The following is a 21296-nucleotide window of genomic DNA, read 5'->3' on the forward strand; positions in this document are numbered from 1 at the left end:
TGTGTACATGTATTTTTTGTTTATTAAATAATTGGTGGTTGATTAATTAAATCAATTACAGTGTAAATACCTCATTAAACAAAGATAATCTATTTTAAAATTCAAATATGGTCCTGAAGCACAAAAACTTTCTCACCCCTGGTAATGGTACATGAGACTGACTTCCGTGTAGTAGTGCACGCGTTCCGTGACTCCAAACTCCCCGCGACCCTGACCAGAATAAACGCTATCGACAATGGCTGGATGTATATTCTTTTCCCTGGATTGCAGGAGTTGAGTTGTCCGTTTCAGAAGAGTCCATTCTGCTGGGCTGCGACCCCCCCTCCCCGTAGATTCAGTGCACTTGGTTTGTCCCACCGGGCTTCCTCCATTTGCAGCCTTGTCTGTTTGACCCGCTTCCCCTCGGTTGACAGGCAGCTGTCACACAGCCAACATGTTGTCCCGTTCCCGGTGTCTCTCCAGGAATTTTGGTCGCTCCCTGTCTGCGATCCGCCAGGTAGGCCAAAAGGCACAAATGCGACAGGAGGAGGACACTGTCGGTTTGAAACACTTTCGGCGTGCGCTGGTTTAGCCTCTGTCATCGCTAGCATTAGCCTCACCACTGTAGGCCACGGAACAGGCCGTAACATTGTGAGCCAAGGACAGTATGACACTTTGCGTTTTAAGTATTCCGGGTCCTCTCTGGTGCGCGTCAAAACAGTGTTATACACGTATGTTGTCTGTATCGCCCTAAATGGTTTTCATCCTTAAAAGGTAACTGTAGCGTTGGAGTTAAACTTTGTATCGCTAGCTAGCAGTGACATGCTAACTTAGATGTTATTAGTGACTGTAGGTTGCACTAGCTTAACTTAACAAACGTACCTGGAGATGCGTCCAATATAGTTTTTCATTATGAATTTCGATGTTTCGAAAGTATAAGTAGAAAGCCCGGTAGAATAGAATAGAATTGATTAGGTTTTAATGAACTTGAGTATGTTAGCCGCTTATTTCTTTGGACAAACGTTTGGTGGTCTCACAAGGGTAAACCATACAGTACATGTATGCGTTTGCCTGCGAGACGGATTATGTCAGCAGGACCATCGTCTCACGCCTTACTGTTGACCCAGGGTGCCATTCCTGCCGTTGACTCTCATTGCTTTGTAGGTTGACTCCCAACTGTCAAATCTAATCAATGCTGGAACTTGTTACTTTCACATGCACTTACAATATTAAATTTTGTCTGTCTTTGTACAGTGAAGTTAGGGACCAAGAACGATTCTCCCATTACAAATGGTATCACTTTTAATTATCTTATTTTAAAAGTTTTTAAAACAACTGTAAATGTACTGCAAACTACTATCCAAAAACATTTTCCGTTCATGCTCATCTTACAACATTACTTGACTTAATGGTAAAGAGATTTGATTTTGGAAAAAAATTACCAATGCAAAATACCAGTTGTAAAGCTATGACGAGACCACCGCAGTTTGTTAACTTGAGCTTTTTAATAGCCACTCAGCAGAGCAAAAACACACATTCAGGGAAGTCTCTCTCTAACTACGGATAAAATGTCAGACTAAATTTAGCTACTCCTGGACATGCAAATATCTTGACACAGTTGACCTGTATTACTTGAACATACCTCCTTGACACCAATTTCTATGTTCCTATTAGACGGACGTTTGCGTCAATTTATGGAATTAGGGCGTCCCAGAAAGAGCACAAAACTATGCGGATAGGTGTGAATAGTTGTTTTTCAGTGAATAGTCGTTAGTTATGTTTAATGGAAACATTTGCACAAATATATTCACCTACTCGCAAATGGGAGAGTCTTCACTGTACACTGTTGTTTTACCATGTCATGTTTTTTTTGTAGGGAAATAATGTGTTGACTCGCATCGGCGCAGCAGGTATGCGTGAAGTCCATATCTGTGCTTCAAGGTGGTGTTGCTGCTGTCAAGTTATTGATGTCTCTTTGTCCTTTTCTCTGCAGCTATATCAAGTAGCTACCCTTTCACTCTCAGAAACACTGTGTAAGAGCACACACTGACTTTGAAAACCAAACTGTTTGGAAAAGCAAAAAGCATTGCCCCTACAGCATTTGAGTAAATAATTGCATCTACTAGTATACAATTGTTGTATAGTGCTTTTACTGTTTTCAGAAGCGCTTCCCCTATGGGGACTACAATCCCATTACAAATATAAATTCTCAAACAAACTTCACATACCTATTGATTGAAATTACTTAGAATTGGGCGGAACAGTGGCCGACTGGTTAGAGCGTCAGCCTCACAGTTCTAAGCGGGGTTCAATCCCCGGCCCCGCCTGTGTGGAGTTTGCATGTTCTCCCCGTGCCTGCGTGGGTTTTCTCCGGGCACTCCGGTTTCCTCCCACATCCCAAAATCATGCACGTTAATTGAACACACTAAATTGCCCGTAGGTGTGAATGTGTGTGCGAATGGTTGTTTGTATGTGCCCTGCGATTGGCTGGCAACCAGTTCAGGGTGTACCCGGCTCCTACCCGATGATAGCTGGGATAGGCTCCAGCACGCCCGCGACCCTAGTGAGGAGAAGCGGCTCAGAAAATGGATGGATGGATGGATGGATACTTAGAATTGTAGTGACAGTGTATAATTTTATGCATGAGTAACAGTTGAACTTATATTTAATACACAGTGTAATATTATTTTCTCTCCTAAAGAAAATCTGATCCACGCTCCAGTGTCTTCCAAATCCAATACTTCAGGACCTCTTTTGCCTACAGTATGTCTTATGTTATATATTATGTATGTATATAAATGTATTCATATACAGGTACAACTAAAAAAAAAGAGAGAATATTGTGAAAAAAGTTCAATATTTTTTGTCAGCCATTTCAGAATTAAAACTTATTTTATATTGCTGCATTACACATGCACACATGGACAGAATTGTTGATGCCCCTCTGTTAATGGCAAAAAAAAGCCCACAGTGGTCACAGAAATAATTTGAATCTGACAAAAGTAATAAATAAAACAAAATTTTGTTAAATTGAAATTGAAAAGGAAACTTAACCAATGAGAATCAGACACTGGTTTTGAATTATGGTTCAACAGATTTTTTGCATTTTTATTTTTAAAAACACTCACGAAACAGGCCTGGACAAAAATGATGGTACCCTGAGAAAAGATACAAAATTATTTGACCATAAGGACCTGTTCAAACAAGGTGTTCTCTAATTAGCATCACAGGTGTCTTCAAACTTGTAATCAGTCAGTCGGCCTATTTAAAGGGTGACAAGTAATCCTTGTGCTGTTTGGTGATATTGTGTGTACCACACTCAATATGGACCGGAGGAAGCAAATGTGAGAGTTGTCTAAGGAAATTAGAAAGAACATTAAAGACAAGCTTGTTAAAGGTGAAGGCTATAAGACCATCTCCAAGCAGCTTGATGTTTCTTTGACCAGAGTTGCTCATATTATACAGAAATTTAAGATCCACAGGACTGTAGCCAACCTCCATGGACATGACCACAGGAAGAAAATTGATGACAAATTGAAGAGACGGATAATACGAATAGTAACAAAAGAGCCCAGAACAATCTCCAAAGAAATTAAAGGTGAACTCCAAGGTCAAGGTACATCACTGTCAGATCACACCATCTGTTGTTGTTTGAGCAAAAGTGGATGGGAGATGACCAAGGAGGACACCACTGTTGAAAATACATCATGAAAAAGCGAGACTGGAATTTGACAAACTGCATGTTGATAAGCCAAGAAGCTTCAGGGAGAATGTCCTATGGACAGACGAGACAAAACTGGAACTTTTTGGCAAGGCACATCAGCTCGATGTACACAGATGCAAAAATTAAGCATACTAAGAAAAGAACACTGTCCCTACTGTGAAACATGGAGCTCTGTTATGTTCTAGGGCTTTGCTGCATCTGGCACTGGGTGTCCTGAATCTGTGCAGGGTGCAATGAAATCTCAAGACTATCAAGGTATTCTAGAGAGAAATACTGTATGCTGTCCAGTGTCAGAAAGATTGGTCTCAGTCACAGGTCGTGGGTCTTGCAAAAGGATAATAACCCAAAACACACACACAAAAACACCCAAGAACGGCTAAGAGCAAAACATTGGACAATTCTGAAGTGGTCTTCTATGAGCCCTGGTCTAAATCTATTAAACGTCTGTGGAAGGAGCTGCAACATAGTGTCTGGAGAAAGCACCTTTCAAGCCTGGGACAACTGGAGCAGTGTGCTCATGAGGAGTTGGCCAAAATAGCTGCTGAGAGGTGCAGAAGTCTCATTGAATGTTACAAAAATCGTTTAACTGCAGTTGTGCAACAAAATATTAAGTTAAAGGTACCATCATTTTTGTCCAGGCCGGTTTCATGAGTTTATTTAAAAGAATTCTGTTGAACCACAATTAAAAATAAGTCTTTTTAAAAAATAATAATAATAATAAATTTCATTAAATGTTTTATGTATTACTTTTGTCAGATTCAAGTTATTTCTCTGACCACTGTGCGTTTTTCTTCCATTTACAATGGGGTAGTAATAATTTTATCTGCATGTGTAGAGTGAAATATTTCAAGATTTTTTTTTTCTTTAAATTTTCAGTCTATATGTAATGATTCTACTCACTTTTGGAAATGACTGACAAAAAAATATTGAACTTTTTCACAATATTCAAATTGTTTTAGTTGTACCTGTACTGGATGTGAATATGCATCTCTTAATTACAACATTGTGGGAAAATTTTCTGTAGTTCAATTAAAAAAGTGCAAGTACAGATTCACTGCAATCAGTGAAATATTTTATATTTTATGTAATTTTGATGATTATAGCTTAATGATAGACGAGTGGTTAGTACATCTGCCTCACAGTTCTGAGGTCGGGGTTCAAGTCCGGACTTCAGCCTTCCTGTGTAGTGTTTACATGTTCTCCCTGCGCTTGTGTGGGTTTTCTCCTATTACTGTGGCTTCCTCCCACATTCCAAAAATGCCTGCTTCGTTAATTGACGACTCTAAACTTTCCTTTGGTGTGAGTGGTTGTTTATCTATCTATATGTGCCCTGCGATTGGCTGGCGCACATTGCAGGCTGTACCCCACCTCTTCCCTGAAGTTAGCTGGGATAGGCTCCAGCTTACCCACAACACTAATGAGGAGAAGCACTATAGAAAATGGATGGATGAGTAACTTACAAGCAAATGAAAACCCCAAATTCAGCATTTCAAGGAATTAGAATTTTACCGGTAGATAAACAATCAAAATGGAAATTTTCCTTCTAAAATGGATTTGTTGAATCTGAGTTTCCCGTTTTGAATTGGATTACTGATGTCAATCTACTTTTCTACAATATTTATGAGATGCACCTGTATAATACATAGACACACCTACTGTACATACACATGCAATTGCATTCTTGCACAATGTACAACCTGAACTGGATTTAGAACTGCATTTCTAATCTTCTCTTTGTGACGAAGGAGATGAAGTCCTTACCATTAAGACTCCTGCCTTTGCGGAGTCTGTTACAGAGGGGGACGTGAGGTGGGAAAAAGGTAAAAAAAAAAAAAAAAAAATCCTTAGGTCAGTACTTGCTTTTGATGTGGGCCATGTGGAGTTACCATTTTGATCTTGAAACAAACTTTTTTTTTTTTTTTTTTTTTTTTACAGCTGTGGGGGACACTGTTTCAGAGGATGAGGTGGTGTGTGAAATTGAGACTGATAAGGTATGTACATGTCATAAAGACCACTGGTAGCAAGTAAAAGCCCACCAATCAACAGCATTTAGTATCGTTGTGACAGTTTAATCAAAGCTTCATACAGCATCTTTATCATATAAACATATACTTGCTTAAAATTGTGTTGATGCCCTAGTAGTATGGGAATAGTTGCATTTTTTCCAAATAAAGGTTTGACAGTACCTTAAAACATCATTATTATCTTTTTTTTTTTTTCTCCACTAGACATCCGTGCAAGTTCCGTCTCCCTCTTCTGGAGTGATCGTGGAGTTTTTGGTTCCTGATGGAGGGAAAGTCGAGGGAGGAACGCCTCTCTTCACACTTCGAAAAGGCCGTGGGTAGTTCTTAATAGAATAGCTTCGTTGTCACAAATATACAGTGCAGTGTTGTGGTGGGAGGAATAATCAATTATTCATTGTAAATGATTTTAAATTGATATTACATTTCAATAATCTTTTATTAAATAATGTAGTTCTGGCGGAATATGTCGTTATACGAGTCTCTGCTTCAGATGATTTGGTAATTTGAACCGAAAGGGAGCGACTTAAAAGTCCCTGTTGGGTTTGCAAAATAATTTTTGAATGTTTAATAATGTGATATATTGTTTTATAAAGTGCATATGTATGGCAACCTTGATTTATAAAAAAAAAACCCAAAAAAGCCATCTGAGTGATTACGTCTCACTTACATTGAACTTGGGTGGATAAAGACAAGTATGATTGAGACCGCTCGTGCAAATCACTCACTCGTTTCTCAGCTTCTCCTCTTGGCTCCTCTCGCTAGCAGAATGAATACGTTTCAGTCCGTCAAATGCATCATGTGATACAAACCCGAAACCAGCTGAACTTGAAAATATGACATCTCAAGTTTGCTCTGTATATGCGGTGCAATGCACATTTGCTTTGTTATTGATGCAAGATATGTGAATTGATTTGTTTGTGATGTAATTGAAAAACACACAGTTTTAATCATGGAACTATTGGTCGTGACTATTTTAAACGTAATAAGTAGTTGGAACCAATTGTACTACTGAAGTGTTATTCAAGTGTCAGTTTCTCTTTTACCTTTTAGCTGCCGCTCCTCAAGCTGCAGAAGCCCCGAAAGCTGAGGCCCCGACCGCAGCAGTACCTTCACCACCTTCTGCTCCCCCACCTTCACCTCCACCTCCCCCACCCTCAGCTGTTGGCCCCATTCCCACCACGATGCCCCCTGTGCCACCTGTGCCATCACATGCTATGGACGCCAAACCAGGTTCGGGGCTCGTGTTATGTGAGGACTGCCTCACAATTCCTGACCCTCTAGAATACATGATTAATAATTCTTTGGCTATGTCGCCAACGGCTCCATATACTTCTGTGATGCTCACTGTCTCTTTGTGTCTTTTTCACAGTGTCAGCCATCAAGCCTACCACACCGGCAGCTCCTGTGGATGGAGGAGCGAAAGTAGCCCGCACAGAGAGCAGGGTAAACAACTAAACATATTGGGAGCTAATTTTGATGGCTAATAATTGAGTAAGGCAGAGTGAGAATTGTTTGCTAAGGCTTATAATTCTGTCTCTAAATTAGGTAAAGATGAACCGCATGAGACTGAGAATTGCCCAAAGGCTGAAGGAAGCCCAAAACACTTGCGCAATGTTGACTACCTTTAATGAAATTGACATGAGGTAAGCTATATCCATCATTCTTTGACATCATGGGTGGGTAAACTATGGCATGGGTGCCAGATGGTTCGCTTCGTTCTTAAATCTGCCTAGCAAGCAGTTCAATTATTAGGAGTCTTGTAATATTTGTTGTGATGATTTAACAGTTGTTTCTGAAATTTTTTTGACAAAGATCTATTTATTCATTTTTTTAATTAATGTATTTCATTTAGCAGCTGGTTGATTAATGATTATTTATTCCAAATAAATGAAAGGGTAAATTGCAGAGTTGGGAGTAAGTCACACATGTCCAAGTCGGGGGGGGGGGGGGGAATCAAGCAAGTCGGGTCGCCACTAAATTTCAAGCAAGTCAAGTCTAGTTATTACTTGGTTTCACGCAAGTAGCAAGTCATACAGTCTTGCTCCAGTCGCAACATATGTTGGAGTGGAAATAAAATGTATTTTCACCTCCCCCCATACGTCATAACACTAAAAAAAAGTATTCACACCTTTATAAAAGTTAAATGAACAACAACTGAGATTATGATTGATTTTAATTTATTGCACTGAATTGTTTTAAAGTTGTATTCTAACCTCAATTTAACTCAACTTTATTTCTAATCAAACTATGCTGTGTACTTAGTGGTGACAGCCTTGTAACTCATACAGTTCATAAGAGAACACCATTAAACAAAAGCCAAGACTGTTCTGTTAGTCAGATATAATTACCTAATGGAATGAAAGAGGTTCATAATGAAGAGAATAATACATGCAATTAAAAGGTTGCCATCCTTCCCAAAAAATGTACCGTATTTTCACGACCATAGGGTGCACCGTATTAAAAGGCGCAGTCTCAGTTACAGGGTCTATTTCTGTCTATTTAACACATACATAAAGCGCACCGTATTATTGGGCGCAGGTATGGTAAAACATACGCTATCTTAAAACATACAGTAGCTTCCATGCACGCTAAAACAATGTTTTTAAAAAGGCATTGGGAGCAAAACTGAGTTCGGTTGTACTTTATTGAAGTATTTAACAATGTACTCATGTTGTTTTTTTTATCAATCCTCATCCACAAATCCATCAAAGTCCTCATCTTCTGTATCCGAAATGAACAGCTGGGCAAGTTCTCAATCAAACACGCCAGGTTCGAGTCAGTCTCGTTGCCGTGCGAAAGCTCGAACAACAGTGCAAGCAGACACGTTAGCCCCAGCATCCACCATCCATTCACAAATTGTGGCGTAACTCGCCCGGCGCTGCCTCCTAATCTTAGTAAAGCTGTGTTCGCCATCTGTCATCCATCGCTTCCACGCCGCTCACTTCACTTTGAACGCCCTGTTTACACGGATGTCCAGCGGTTCGTCAAGCCTCCCGCAATGATGGCAAGCCCCGAGTTATTGCACTCAGTCAAATGGTGACTGTAGAGACGCTTCTCCTGGCTGTTCTTTGCTCATTAATCCATTGCCCGAGTTGGTCTTCCAACTCGGGGCACCTTGCCTTGTTTCCGTGTTTTGCTTTTGTTTTTTCCGCGGAAACTCAGCTTCGTCTTCTTGACTTGGCGAAGCTCGTTTTCCTGCTTCCTCCACTTGCGAACCATGGATTCGTTGATCTTGAATTCTCTCACGGCTCTTCGATTCCCATGTTCCTCCACGTAACTGATAGCTTGCAGTTTAAACTGTGCTTCGTTAGCGTGTGTCTTTGTTGGTGACATTTTTGGGGGTCCTTAGCCAAACCGATGTTGTTTTGCACAATGCACACCCCGGAAATGCTCCCGGTCAGTCAAGCGGTTAAAAAAAAACAAAAAAAACACCCCAGCGCTATATACTTACTGGGGGCGTGGCTTTAGCATCCTACTTCACGCACCCTTCCCCTTCCCTCAACCACGTCCGCTTTTCCTCTGTGTAAGCAGCGTGTCGGCAGGAAATGCTAAAAAAAAAAAAAGTCAAGCAGTGCGCTCATCACATCTTTTATAGATTTTGGAACTCGGTGCACACATAAGGCGCGCCACATTATAAGGCGCCCCGGGCGTCCATTTTGGACTGCGTCTTATGATCGTGAAAATACGGTACATATAAACAAACAACCATTCGCACTCGCATTCACACCTGTGGGCAATTTATTCTTCATGTAAGCTCCGTACACACAAATAATTAAGTTTTGCTGTTTTGCGCTATCTGCGATTGGCTGGCAGCCAGTTCAGGGTGTACCCAGCCTCTCGCCCAGAGTCACCTGGGATAGGCTCCATCATACCCGTGACCCGAGTGAGGATCAGCGGTGTGGAAAATGGATGAATGGATGTTTTGCTCTAATTTGAAGCCTTTTTTGTTGTTGTTGTTGTTGTTGTTGTTGTTGTTTTTTTTAAACAGATTTTCTATTGACTATAATAAAACCTTTTCTCAATTTTACTTTATTTACAAAAAAAAATAAAAATTTCCGCCTATGAAAACCCGCCCCATCTGGGTGTTTTTTAAATAATCAAATGTAGCCCAAGAGTAGCCCACCCCTACTTTATTTTTCATATGCTCTTCTACTAGCAAATATGCAAGTATTTCAACCATATTTCTAGGTGCTAGTGCCCTACTTACTGTCTGTAAGTGCAAATGATACAAACACAAGTGGTCATAGATTGGAATCTGCCCAATAGAAATAGCTTTTTGAAACCGGATCCCCATCTGAAACACCGGAATGTAAATATTTGGTCAGAATTACATCTAAAACAAAGATAAGAAATGTGAAAATGGGCTTTATTCATTTAAAAGGAAATGTTATTGTCTGCCCTCGCCCCTGGTGCTCAAGAGGACACTGACGATTTCTTTCATCCGCAAATGTGAGGTGTCAGCTTTCGGCTATTGAAGCTTTTCCATGTATCCTAATCGGATTGATATTGACGGTCTGGAGAAAGACTTCCCAGGCTCGGGCTCATCTGGAGCCGAAGGAGGCGGTCAGAGCACGAGGCAGCAGCATCTACGTGGGCCCGCAGAGACCTGCACCCTGAGTGCAAGGCCAGCCTCCACCGATATGGGCTTTTATGACAGCCCAATAAGATTTACACGCTCTAGAAAGAGAAGATTTTTATCGCTTCTTCTCTTCTTTCTCACATAGTCAGTGTCTTGGGAGGGGCTAATTATGTTAGCAGAGAAACCCTAGAGCTTTACAGACAGGAAAACAAACAATTAAAAAGAAAGATAAAAGTGAAAAATGACTAAAGGTAAAATGATTAGCAGGCCAATCGCAATAGCTTAACAAAGGGCCATTATCTTGTTCTAAAGCTTAAAAGTTTTTAAATTTTTGCACGTTCTAACTGGCAAATACTGGCAAGAAACAGTCAATCCTTAGCACGCATTTCCTGAAGAATTCAAGATTAGGTGTTTGCTGCTCCCCACCACTACAGTGCCACTTTGCTGGGATGTGTAATCTGTCAAGTGCATTATAAAATTGTTTAGCCTACAAAAAAAGACCAAAACTATACATCCAGGCTTGAAGTTTAATCTTTTGTTATCAAGGCTTTAAAAGTAATTACGTTTTGCGTTCGAAATTGCAAGAATTGTAAAATCTTAAGTCTTCTGTGCTTGAAGCAAAATGGGTAACACTACTACTACTCCCCTTTATTTTGAAACGGCATGTTTGCAGGTGCATCTCAATAAATTAGAATATACTGGTAACATGTTTTGTTTTTTAATATCAGTAGTTCAGTTTAAAAAGTCAAATTTAAACAAACACAAGACCAATTTCAACAGTCTATAAAAATAATGTAATTTCTTGAAATGCTGAATTTCAGGTTTTTTTTGGCTGTAAACTGTAATCATCCAAATTATAAAAAAATAAATAAATGACATTCTGTATGTTGTGAATCTTTGAGTTTGCAAGCTTGTAGATATGTCCTGTTCCTGAAAATCTTGAAAACATGTTTTGCAAGTACTTACATCCATCCATCCATTATCTGAGCCGCTTCTCCTCACGTGGGTCGCGGGCGTGCTGGAGCCTATCCCAGCTGTCATCGGGCAGGAGGCGGGGTACACCCTCAACTGGTTGCCAGCCAATCGCAGGGCACATAGAAACAAACAACCATTCGCACTCACAGTCATGCCTACGGGCAATTTAGAGTCTCCAATTAATGCATGTTTTTGGGATGTGGGAGGAAACCGGAGTGCCCGGAGAAAACCCACGCAGGCACGGGGAGAACATGCAAACTCCACACAGGCGGGGACGGGGATCAAGTACTTACAGAGGGCTTTAAATGTGACCTTGTGTAGGGTTTAAAGATGGATGGGCTTTGCTCATGTGTGACTTTTCCTTGCATTCACCCTGCAGCAACATCTCTGAGATGAGGAAGACCTACAAAGACGCCTTCCTGAAGAAGCACAACATCAAGTTGGGCTTCATGTCTGCGTTCGTGAAGGCGTCCGCCTACGCTCTGACTGACCAACCTGCTGTCAATGCTGGTATAGACTTCACCACACAAGACTGCCTGGCATCACGCTATGGTTTTATTTGACTCAGTGCATCCTGTCAAGTTGCCTTTCAGTGTCGAACCTCAAAACCACCAAATTTATTTACTGCACTTTTACAATGGTGACCCACTTAAAGCGACCACAGTGAAGTATTGGTGGTCTGCAAGTTTTTTATTTATTTTTTTCGTGATAGTCTAAGACAGTTTTCACATTTATACGTACATGTAAACCATATTTGTTCATGTGTGTGATCTACCTTTTGTTTTCCCAGTCATTGATGACACAACCAAAGAGATTGTGTACAGGGACTACGTAGACATCAGTGTGGCTGTGGCCACGCCAAAGGTAAGCCCTGTGGTGTGTGTGTGTGTGTGTGTGTGTGTGCGCGTGCGTGTGTGCGCGCGTATGCGTGTGCACGCGCGTATGCGTGTGCGCGCGAGTGAGTAATCTTCATAGGAAGTGTTCAACAGCACGCTTGGCAAAAATCCTCATGTGACTTCTCCTTCAGGGTCTGGTTGTTCCGGTAATCAGGAATGTTGAAGGGATGAATTTTGCTGACATTGAGAAGACCATCAATATGTTGGGCGAAAAGGTTTGTATTTAAAAAAAATAAATAAAAATCTCTTGCATAAGTATAGTAGTTAGCAAGTCTTCCTCATGGGTCTGAGGTTCAGGGTCTGAATTAGGGCTGCACAATACTTTGTTTGAGCATTGTCATCGATGTACTTGTGCGCAATAGTCACATTGCTGGGTCTACTGCGATCTTGGTGTTTTGGAATATACATTGAATCAACTGTAATTTTAAAATTGACCAGCAATGGGACCCGTTTGGACATGCTAGTAGAAAGAATGTACGCCTGGTACATTTTCTATTTGGGCTTCAGAATGACACTAGGCAGGCACACGGCAGCTGCGTGACTGTGCGAGGTGCATTCACGGACACTGCGTAAAATGGGATGGAATGTGTTCTTTTGTAATACAGTACATAATTGTAAAAATTGATTACTAGGAAAATTATTATTTGTATCCGAATGCTTTAATTAAAACACTGTACAATCACACTGTGATGATATGGAATAAAAAAAATTTGTAATATAAGAGGAGATAAATTATTTTGTTGATTTAGTCAGCCAGAGCTGTGAGGAATGCAAAGTTATTAATGTCCTTTCATCATCATTCCTGTCATACTGCATTGCGTGTTTTGGTTTCCACATTAAGGACAAAAGTCCTGTTTTTCTTTTAATTCCCCATTTAAAAAATAAAAAATAAATAAAAACACTAAGCAAGAATTTTTTCCTCATGTTTTTGAGATTGTAGGGTGAAACTTGCAGGTGGCTACTAGTGTGGACTGAATGGGTGGAAACAATGGGGAAATTAAATGCCAGTATTTTGAGGGTAATAGCCCATCAGCAGCATATTAAAAAAATCAACTACGAACTAGTTCGTTTTTGGACTGGTGAACTTAGTCCAACATTTTGAATTATGAACTATAAACTGTAAACTAGTTCTTATTTGGAACTATGAACTGAACTTTGAACTATTTCATGTAGAAACCAACACTGATCCTATTTTATTTCAGATCACAATATATATCGCAGGTTATATATATATCGTGGAGCCCCAGTCTGAATCTTGGCTTTGGCCTTCCCGTATGGACTTTGCATGTTCTCCCCTGCGCTTGCTTCAGTAGCGTGACAAGTGGAGGTTCCGAAACCTTTCATTAGGTGCGATATCCCTGACTACTACGAAAACTACTTCCCATAATAGTAATGTATTTTTCTAGATTGAAAAAAAAACCATAATGTAATTTCAAGTAATATAGTAACAATTCTACTTATAATGCCCCCGTGAATAAATATAAATTAGTTACAGCAGCAAATAGCATGAATCGTGCTTGTTTGCTCCACTTTCTGCTCTGTGCCGAGGTCCATATTATGAAATGTATCACACTAATGATTCGCATGTAAACATTCCTTTTAAATGTTGTCAGCTTAGTACAGACTGCTCTTGTTTTTGTTCTGAAAGTGGACATGATTCTGCTGCTGCTCAGTGCAGGTGTGGATCTATTTGAAAAATCTGACTTTTTTGCTTTATTACCGTTTTTTTATAAATATATACAAAAACAATATAATTGGCTAGCATGGATTTAATTAAAGGTGGAAAATGTCAAAGTGGCCCTTGCATCCTCTTATTTTTCACAGAAGAAAAAATTTGTACACCCTTGCTCAACATTATAGTTGATCTTCTATATGTGGCCTGTGATTAGCTGGCGACCAGTCCAGGGTCTACCCTGCCTCTCAGCCAAAGTCAGCTGGAATAGGCTCCAGCTTGCCTGTAAACCTAATGAGGATAAATAGTATGGTAAATGGATGCATGATGTTGCATAACAGGGAACATTATGAAGATTGTGTCACTATGGTAATACAGTTCCATAGTTCATTAGAAGTGTCAAAGTGTGATTATCTGTTTGCAGGCCCGCAAGAACGAGCTGGCTGTGGAAGACATGGATGGAGGAACCTTCACCATCAGCAACGGCGGCGTGTTCGGCTCCATGTTTGGCACACCCATCATCAACCCGCCTCAGTCTGCTATTTTAGGCATGCACGGCATATTTGACAGGCCTGTGGCAGTCGCTGGCAAGGTTTGTGTTCTCCACATGGAACTTCAGTATCTCAATATGTGCAAAAAAAAGTAATTTGCGTTAAATAGACATTCACTAGCCACTGCGGGTACATCTCATGAATTTAAAAAGTTCATTATTTTGAGGAGTTCAAATTAAAAAGTAAAACGCAATAGATTCAGTACACACTTCAAATATTGATGTATTTTTTAAAAATCATTTTAATTATAGCTTTATGGCTAACAAAAACCCAAATTGACCATCTCAAGAAATCAGAATATTATGTAAGCAACAATTTAAATGATTTTTTAATAGAGAAATTTGGTGTGTTTAATCTGTATAATTAGGGATTTCACTTTTTGAATTGAACTGAAGATTTCTACAATATTGAAATGTATCGAGATTCACTTGTAGTTGGAATCACAGCACGATGTCAAAGACAGGTTGGATTCACTTTTGGAGCTATATGTATAGTATCGCATAAATATTACTACCGGTCGATAACTTGTCATTGTGATGTCTTGCAGTTCTACAGCTCAAAATGTTCACCGAAAATACCCATTATCTTTTTAAAAGCCATTTAATATACAACCCATCTAAATTGAATGCTTAGGTGTACTTAATATTATGGCAGGTGAGTGTATGTGTTTAGGGCATCCATCTTTGAAGTAAAAGCAGCACTGCACGTTCTGCAGTGCCATAAAGCGCCGCATGGTGGAGCCCTATTCTACGTTAGGATGAAGTTCTACACAGTTGCATGTAAGCTTCTGTATTTATACAAGAGGGAGGTTAAAAAATGGAACTAGAGAGTTGAGTATAAAACTTTTAACTGGTCATTTTAACACACAATACATAAAGACAGCTCGTCATGTGAGTGGAGTGTAGATTTTTTGTTTTATTTGACTTGAGTTTTTGTTGTGGACGAACAGGTGGAGATCCGTCCCATGATGTACATCGCTCTGACGTACGATCATCGCCTCGTTGACGGAAGAGAGGCCGTCACCTTCCTGCGGAAGATCAAGTCCGTGGTGGAGGACCCCAGGGTGCTGCTCCTCGACATGTGAGTTCCTCTTCAGCTCCAGACCCGACCAACTGAACCGCCTTCCACGACCAGTGGCAATACCTACCTGATGGACGTTACTCAAAAACACAACTGATTAACTCTAAAACAGAGATTTATTGTAGGGTTTTTTTTCGGGGGGGGGGGGGGGGGGGGGTACACAGTTGGGTTGTGCAATATCAGGTTGGCAGTGATATAAGGGTTTGGTACTGTCTGAGGATTTCCTGGGTTCTGGTGTTTAGATCAAATAGTATATTCAATCATGTATGTTCTCCATATGTAATTTTCTACATACAACATGTTCAACTTAATGCGGTCTGGCAAATCTAGAGTCAACGTGCAGGGTGACGGAACAATATGGATGCATTCAGACCAAGGAACACAATGTTATGTCCAAAGCTAAGAACTCGAGAGAATTGATGCTGTTTCACAACAATGTGGAACATTCTCTTTATGCTCTGGTAGAATATTTAAGAAAAAGTGTTTTAATAAAAATCTACATTACTTGATTTGGTGTATGTTTATTTAAGGTCTCTTACCGTCTCAGTGGGCTATAATGAGACAAAACATTTAATGGAAAGTTGCAGTTTAATTCATGACTGAAGTAAAACACATCATACTACTTGGGTATGTAGTGTATGAATTGAAGCTGCTAACATGTTTGAATATAATTTCCAGTTTGACTTGATATGCACGTGCAGCTTTATCAGCACAATTACATTAATGATTAACCCTACAAAAAGTTTTTCTTTCTCTTCGGTTTTAGGAAGACTTAATATAGTGTGAGTTGTTTGAGTCTCCCTATCAAGAATCCTTTTCGCTATGTGTTTTACATAACTTTTTCTAACTACCCGGAGATCTTTAAAGAGACAGTCAGATGGTGTGGCGATGGCAGTATACTGTTGAGTGTGAGACAATGCATTGTCTCATTTTCTCCACAGTGTATATATAGTATCATGACCGGTGGCCTAAAAGATTGTCAAACGTTAACCAATGTCATGCATGGTGATAATGGTAGAAGAGCACGAAGATAAAAAAAAAAAAGTCATGAATATCAAAAAATCTAATACTTTTATGTGTACGCTGTTGATGGAAATTTGTTATTTTTCTTGTGAGTCAATTTTCTTTGGGAAGCACAGTGCATCACGGAGGCCTCGGTGCAGCGGGGTCTGCCCCCGGTTAGCAGCTCAGAGCTTTCCAGGAGACGCTGCTGAAGAAGGGATGACACTTGATGTCGCTCACACCTCCACCACCACACCCCAGGCGATAGCCAGCGTCAAACTGAAGCAACTGTGGAAGCAGAAGCAGAGGCCTCGTCCACTCCAGTGATTCAGACATTAGTGTGCCGTGGGAAATTCTCATTTCGTTGGTCTGAGTCACAGAAAGGCATAGAAGTAGGTGTTCTTGAAAATGTATTGGTCGATTCATGAATCAAACCCCTGTTGTGAATTTTGTTGTTCAGTTCCTTGTTAAAGAACAGAAAGTTGTGCAAAAAAAAAAAGAACTGAAGCACTGAACAGCTTAGTAGTTAACAGTTTAGAGAAGCATCAAATTAAGTTCACCTGTAAAGTTTATAGTGCTTTTTAGGTTCATCCTGAAATTTCACCAGCGTACTGTGTAATTTTTGTGAGGTTTTGTTTGGTGGTCTGCCTTGATTTTTTGTCAAATGTGTGCCTTGGATCAATAATGATTGGGGACCACTAGTCTAATGTATATGTCGCTTTGGCGGCTTCTTATCAATGAGCAATATCATCATAAAAGAAGTGTGTTTTCCACACCTCAGTAAGCAGGGATGCAGCTGCGGTACTCAGGTGGTCGGGGATGAGCAGCTGAGTGTGGGAGTTGATTCCTGCCGGGTGGAGTTGCCATAGTGGCTAAAGGCACAAAGAGCAAGTAAGGGGTCCATGAAAAAGGGGTCCAATACAAGAACTGTATCAAAATGTTGGCATTTGCAATTTCAAGGATAATAGCATTTCAAATGAAGAGAGTGCATAGTCAGGGCATTCATTCAAAGGAAGGGTTGCGGAGATGTTCCAATTGACTTTGGACCCTCCCCGGCCCCCCTCCCCTCAAAAGTTTTGAAGAGTTCAAATTAAGTACACCCGTAAAGGTAATAGTGCATCTCGGATCCATTCTGAAATTTCACCCGAAAGCTGAATATCCCTCGTTTTGTGAGTAGTTTGTGGGTGTGCATCACTTACCATTCCTGTGAGAAGTTCAAACAGCAGGGCCCCCAGACTCCACCAATCACAAGCTTCTGTAACTCTCGACACTCCACCAATTTCTGGTGACAAAAGCAGCCATTCAATGCTTGTAATGACTACATCTCTATACATACAGTGTTGGGGAGTAACTAATAACAGGATTATGTCATTTACTGTAATTACAAAATGTATGCAGTTATAATCCATTAAATTAAGAATATGTGTAATTCAATTACAGTTGCTTTCGGAACATAATTACAATTTTAGTACATTTGCTGCAAAATAGCAGCAAAAGCTCTGCTTTTTTTCAGAGCACATCCTCCTTTTAAAGCACATGCTTGGGATTGGCTTTCTGGTCATGTACCATTTTGCTTTAGTCTCAAACATGACATCTTTTTCCAAATATGACCTTCAAGTGCCACCTTCCAAAATAATTATCTATGCTTTCAATCCACTTTTAAGAGGAAATATCCAAGGGTCCTGTTAATGGATTCATTCAAAATTAAGTAAGCAAATATAATGGAGCTACCTGGCGCACAGTACATGTGTTCCATGGCATCGCAGTTGATTTCCGACTGAACCTCGCTCCATTGTCCAAAAAAAGTCAAGCAGACCTTTCCTGTATAAATATAAAGCAATATATTTTCAACCAAGTCAAACTTCCTGCATGCAATCGTCTGCATGACACTCACCGTTGCTGGTGAGCAGAACATTTTTGGGGTTGAGGTCACGACATAAGATGCCCTGCTGATGAAGGCTCTCAAGGCCCAGCAGGATCTGGGCCCCCCACACACGCACCTCAGATTCGGGGAGCCCCCAGCAGGTCTGGCGGCTGGACTTCTCTGAGGATTTGAGCGCTACACGAGGTATGTGGCACCATCCATCCACCTCAATGATCTGGTCATCTCCTTGCCCGTCCATCCTCACCGGTGAGTCCTCAGTCTTCTTTTGGGCTCCGAGGAGGCGAGGGGAGTACCAGCTAGAAAAGGGTCCCTCTGTGGGTGGGGCCACATTTCCTGGACTGAGTAGTTCACAGGCTTCTTCTACACCGGCGCTCATGTCGACTGGACTGGTTTCCCTTGCAGATAAAGGCCAAGAGCTTCCCGAGGTGGTCCGTGCTTCCCAGTGGTCTGAGAACACAGCTTGGTCTGTGCTCCTAAGGACCACCAGTCCATTTCGTTCCTCTGATGTGGGACTGCTGCTGGCCTGCTTGGCGTCCAAGTTTGTAACCTCGTAAGCTGCACTTAGAATGGATCCCTGGTGAACGCCAGAGGCAACCCAAGACGCCCTTCCGTGAATTTGTGTTTGGCAATGGAGAGGAAGATGCAAAATGGCCGGAGAGGAACTTAAAATGTGACTTCTAGTGTTGGGAAATTCCGTTTTTATACACAAGGTCTGTTTTGAATGAGGTGCCGTCTTCAAGTCGCTGTCAGTAATAACTGCATAGGCGTTTATTTGATCACCGTTAAGTGCTGGATCTGCAGCCTTCCAAGCTACTTCAAAGGCAGAGCTGCACTCTATTAGTCCAGTTCCAGCTTTGCTCTCATTGAGTTCTGACATGACGTCCAGAGCTTGACTGATACGAGCACAAGACAGAGGAAGAGCGGGCTTGTCCTGAGTTTGAGAGGAGTGCAAACACAAAGTCGGAGCTGGTGGATGAATGCGAGCGCTGACCTGCGTTCTTGTGGGTCCCGAAAGCAAAGTCGCACGGTCGAGGTCAGTGTCGAACGATGCAGCCGAGCGGGAGTTCTGCAAGCAGCCCGTCTCCTCGATGTAGGAGTGAGTCCCGCAACTGTCCAGACGCCGCTGGGTCTCGTCCCAGGACTGCGGGTCGTCCACATCCGGGCTCTCGTCACTCAGTTTCTGAGGGCCGCTTTCCATGCTGACGCCCCGCTGGTAGTCCGTGCAGATCGTAGGTGAGGTGTAGCTGCTCTTCATCTTGATGTTGTGCTGGCCAGTTGTGCTGATGCATTCTGGGTGTTCTTTGGGTCGCTCTTTCCTCAGCTTGTGAAGTTTGGAGAGGAGCTTCCCACCTTGAAAAAAAAAACCCAAAATAAAACACACATAGGACTTGAAGTTCCTGTGTAAATTAGTGAACCGCCTCGGCATCAGTTTTGGGAAGATTACTTTGGAAATGTAGTTACTTACAATTACATGTTACCCTGTTGAACATTTAGTAGTAGTGTAACTATTTCAATTATGCTCTCAAAGTAACATAACTAATTACATGCGATTACATTTGGATACTTTTCTTGATTTTGAATGAATGCATCAACAGGACATAATGACAAATGTCCACAGTTTAGACAATATTGCTTCATATGACAACCCAGATAAGCGAATTTCCATTAAAAAGTCCAAAATTATAAGATGACACCGTTTTGTTTTTTTTGTGTTGAAGTGTCACTGTGAGTCAACCTTTTAAAGTGGCTCTAAGCAGATATCCGTGTTTTGTTTCTAAATACAAATATATTTGAAGATAAGTGTTTAAAACATATGCAAAGGCTTTTAACAATATAGTGCTGAAGTGTTGAGATATATTGAGCATTTTCGCCGTTTGAATTTTCCTGATTTTGTAGGTGAGGCTAAAACACTGCCCTGTGACATCACAGAGCTGGGGCGTATACTTTCCAGCGTGAGTTCCCTCCCCCACTGTATAATGACAAAGTGACGTCATTTCATTTGGCTGCTCAGTTGAGTGTTAGCTGTGCTTAGCTTCCATAACAAGGCCCATTTACCACTCCAGTGTGCAGTTAGCAAGCTAACGATGGCTCCACCCTGAAAATGCGTCTTTGCTGGATGCCTCAATTTACAGAACAGATCGGTGACGTTTTTTGAAACTCTCAAACAATGAGGAAATAAAAAAAGCAATGGATTGACTTTTTGAAGACACACGCGGATGGCGAGCTGAACCGCAACACCACCAGCCGACTCTGCAGTGCGCATTTTACGACGGATAGTTTTGTAAGCTTCCACTAAAAACAACATGGCTTTGTGGGTAACTCGATACTAGTGAATGGGGCAGTGCTGAGTGTTTAACTCATTCACTGCCGGCCTTCCCAGTTAACATGGATATTTGACTTCTAAAGCCGTCAATGGCAGCGAATGTGTTAACTAGATGGGTTTCCTCCTACCGTCCCGCTGTCATCAGGTGCCATGTTCGGCTGTGACTTTATGTCATCAGCAACGAGGGTTAAGCTGACATGCGCTTATTTTTATAATTATAGTCCACAATAATCATAAAATTTTAAAGTTGAGCCTCCTTAACGTGATTTTACATTGTATAAGCTATCACCCCCTCGGTATGTTCGATTCATTTTGGCGCATCCATTTGACACCCACACACCGTCGGAGAGCTGAGAGGTGGCAGGCACTTATTATTCAAGTTTTGAAACCTGATTTTATACACTTAGCGATTTGTTTTACTCATTCAAATTTGGCAGGCTTGTCAACATTACTCTTCTCTGTGGTGTGTTGTATTTACATACCATTTTTTTGGGCCTGCCACTTTAAAATCTCAGACAAACAAATAGATTTCACCAAAAGGGGGCACTTCCAGGTCATATTTGGAAAATGGCACATGACCAGAGAGAGCCAATCACAGCGTCAGCT

General features: G+C 41.0%; 3 protein-coding genes and 1 long non-coding RNA gene across 8 annotated transcripts in view; 2 read left to right on the forward strand and 2 right to left on the reverse strand.

Annotated features, from left to right (window-relative positions):
• prox2 (prospero homeobox 2) overlaps positions 1 to 286 on the reverse strand; it is a 19367-nt gene extending 19081 nt beyond the window's left edge. The window contains exon 1 of the mRNA XM_061794615.1: positions 137 to 286. The gene's annotated coding sequence lies outside the window, so the exon portion shown is untranslated. The remainder of the gene's footprint in view (positions 1 to 136) is intronic.
• Positions 275 to 15989, forward strand: dlst (dihydrolipoamide S-succinyltransferase). Its single transcript, XM_061794614.1, has 15 exons — positions 275 to 496; positions 1856 to 1889; positions 1973 to 2012; positions 2681 to 2742; positions 5449 to 5523; positions 5639 to 5694; positions 5932 to 6040; positions 6778 to 6957; positions 7097 to 7170; positions 7273 to 7370; positions 11661 to 11791; positions 12072 to 12145; positions 12309 to 12392; positions 14274 to 14441; positions 15350 to 15989. Exons 1-15 carry the CDS (start codon positions 434 to 436, stop codon positions 15482 to 15484), a joined length of 1383 nt encoding a protein of 460 aa, XP_061650598.1. The 5' UTR covers positions 275 to 433; the 3' UTR covers positions 15485 to 15989.
• rps6kl1 (ribosomal protein S6 kinase-like 1) overlaps positions 15622 to 21296 on the reverse strand; it is a 10580-nt gene continuing 4905 nt past the window's right edge. For 2 of the 4 annotated variants that reach the window (XM_061794611.1, XM_061794610.1), the window contains 5 exons: positions 18377 to 19717; positions 18214 to 18303; positions 17682 to 17764; positions 17259 to 17354; positions 15622 to 16770 (listed from right to left, as the gene is read on the reverse strand). In XM_061794611.1, the coding sequence (XP_061650595.1) occupies positions 16660 to 16770; positions 17259 to 17354; positions 17682 to 17764; positions 18214 to 18303; positions 18377 to 19717 (1721 nt within the window). In that variant the 3' untranslated portion in view covers positions 15622 to 16659. The remainder of the gene's footprint in view (positions 16771 to 17258; positions 17355 to 17681; positions 17765 to 18213; positions 18304 to 18376; positions 19718 to 21296) is intronic. The other 2 variants (XM_061794613.1, XM_061794612.1) reach the window with 1 other exon arrangement.
• Positions 20338 to 21296, forward strand: part of LOC133487663 (uncharacterized) — an 8075-nt gene continuing 7116 nt past the window's right edge. For both annotated transcript variants that reach the window (XR_009791416.1, XR_009791417.1), the window contains exon 1: positions 20338 to 20648. This is a non-coding gene — a long non-coding RNA (uncharacterized LOC133487663). The remainder of the gene's footprint in view (positions 20649 to 21296) is intronic.

This window comes from Phyllopteryx taeniolatus, chromosome 13 (genome assembly GCF_024500385.1).
Source record: "Phyllopteryx taeniolatus isolate TA_2022b chromosome 13, UOR_Ptae_1.2, whole genome shotgun sequence".
In the NCBI taxonomy this organism is placed as follows: domain Eukaryota; kingdom Metazoa; phylum Chordata; class Actinopteri; order Syngnathiformes; family Syngnathidae; genus Phyllopteryx; species Phyllopteryx taeniolatus.

What these genes read in the sequence shown, in the direction of transcription:
- dlst (XM_061794614.1), top strand. Translation starts at nt 434, where the DNA reads ATGTTGTCCCGTTCCCGGTGTCTCTCCAGGAATTTTGGTCGCTCCCTG. An exon ending in GGACGTGAGGTGGGAAAAAG is followed by an intron (nt 5,524 to 5,638) that starts GTAAAAAAAAAA and finishes TTTTTTTTACAG; the next exon opens with CTGTGGGGGACACTGTTTCA. An exon ending in CTTCACACTTCGAAAAGGCC is followed by an intron (nt 6,041 to 6,777) that starts GTGGGTAGTTCT and finishes TTTACCTTTTAG; the next exon opens with CTGCCGCTCCTCAAGCTGCA.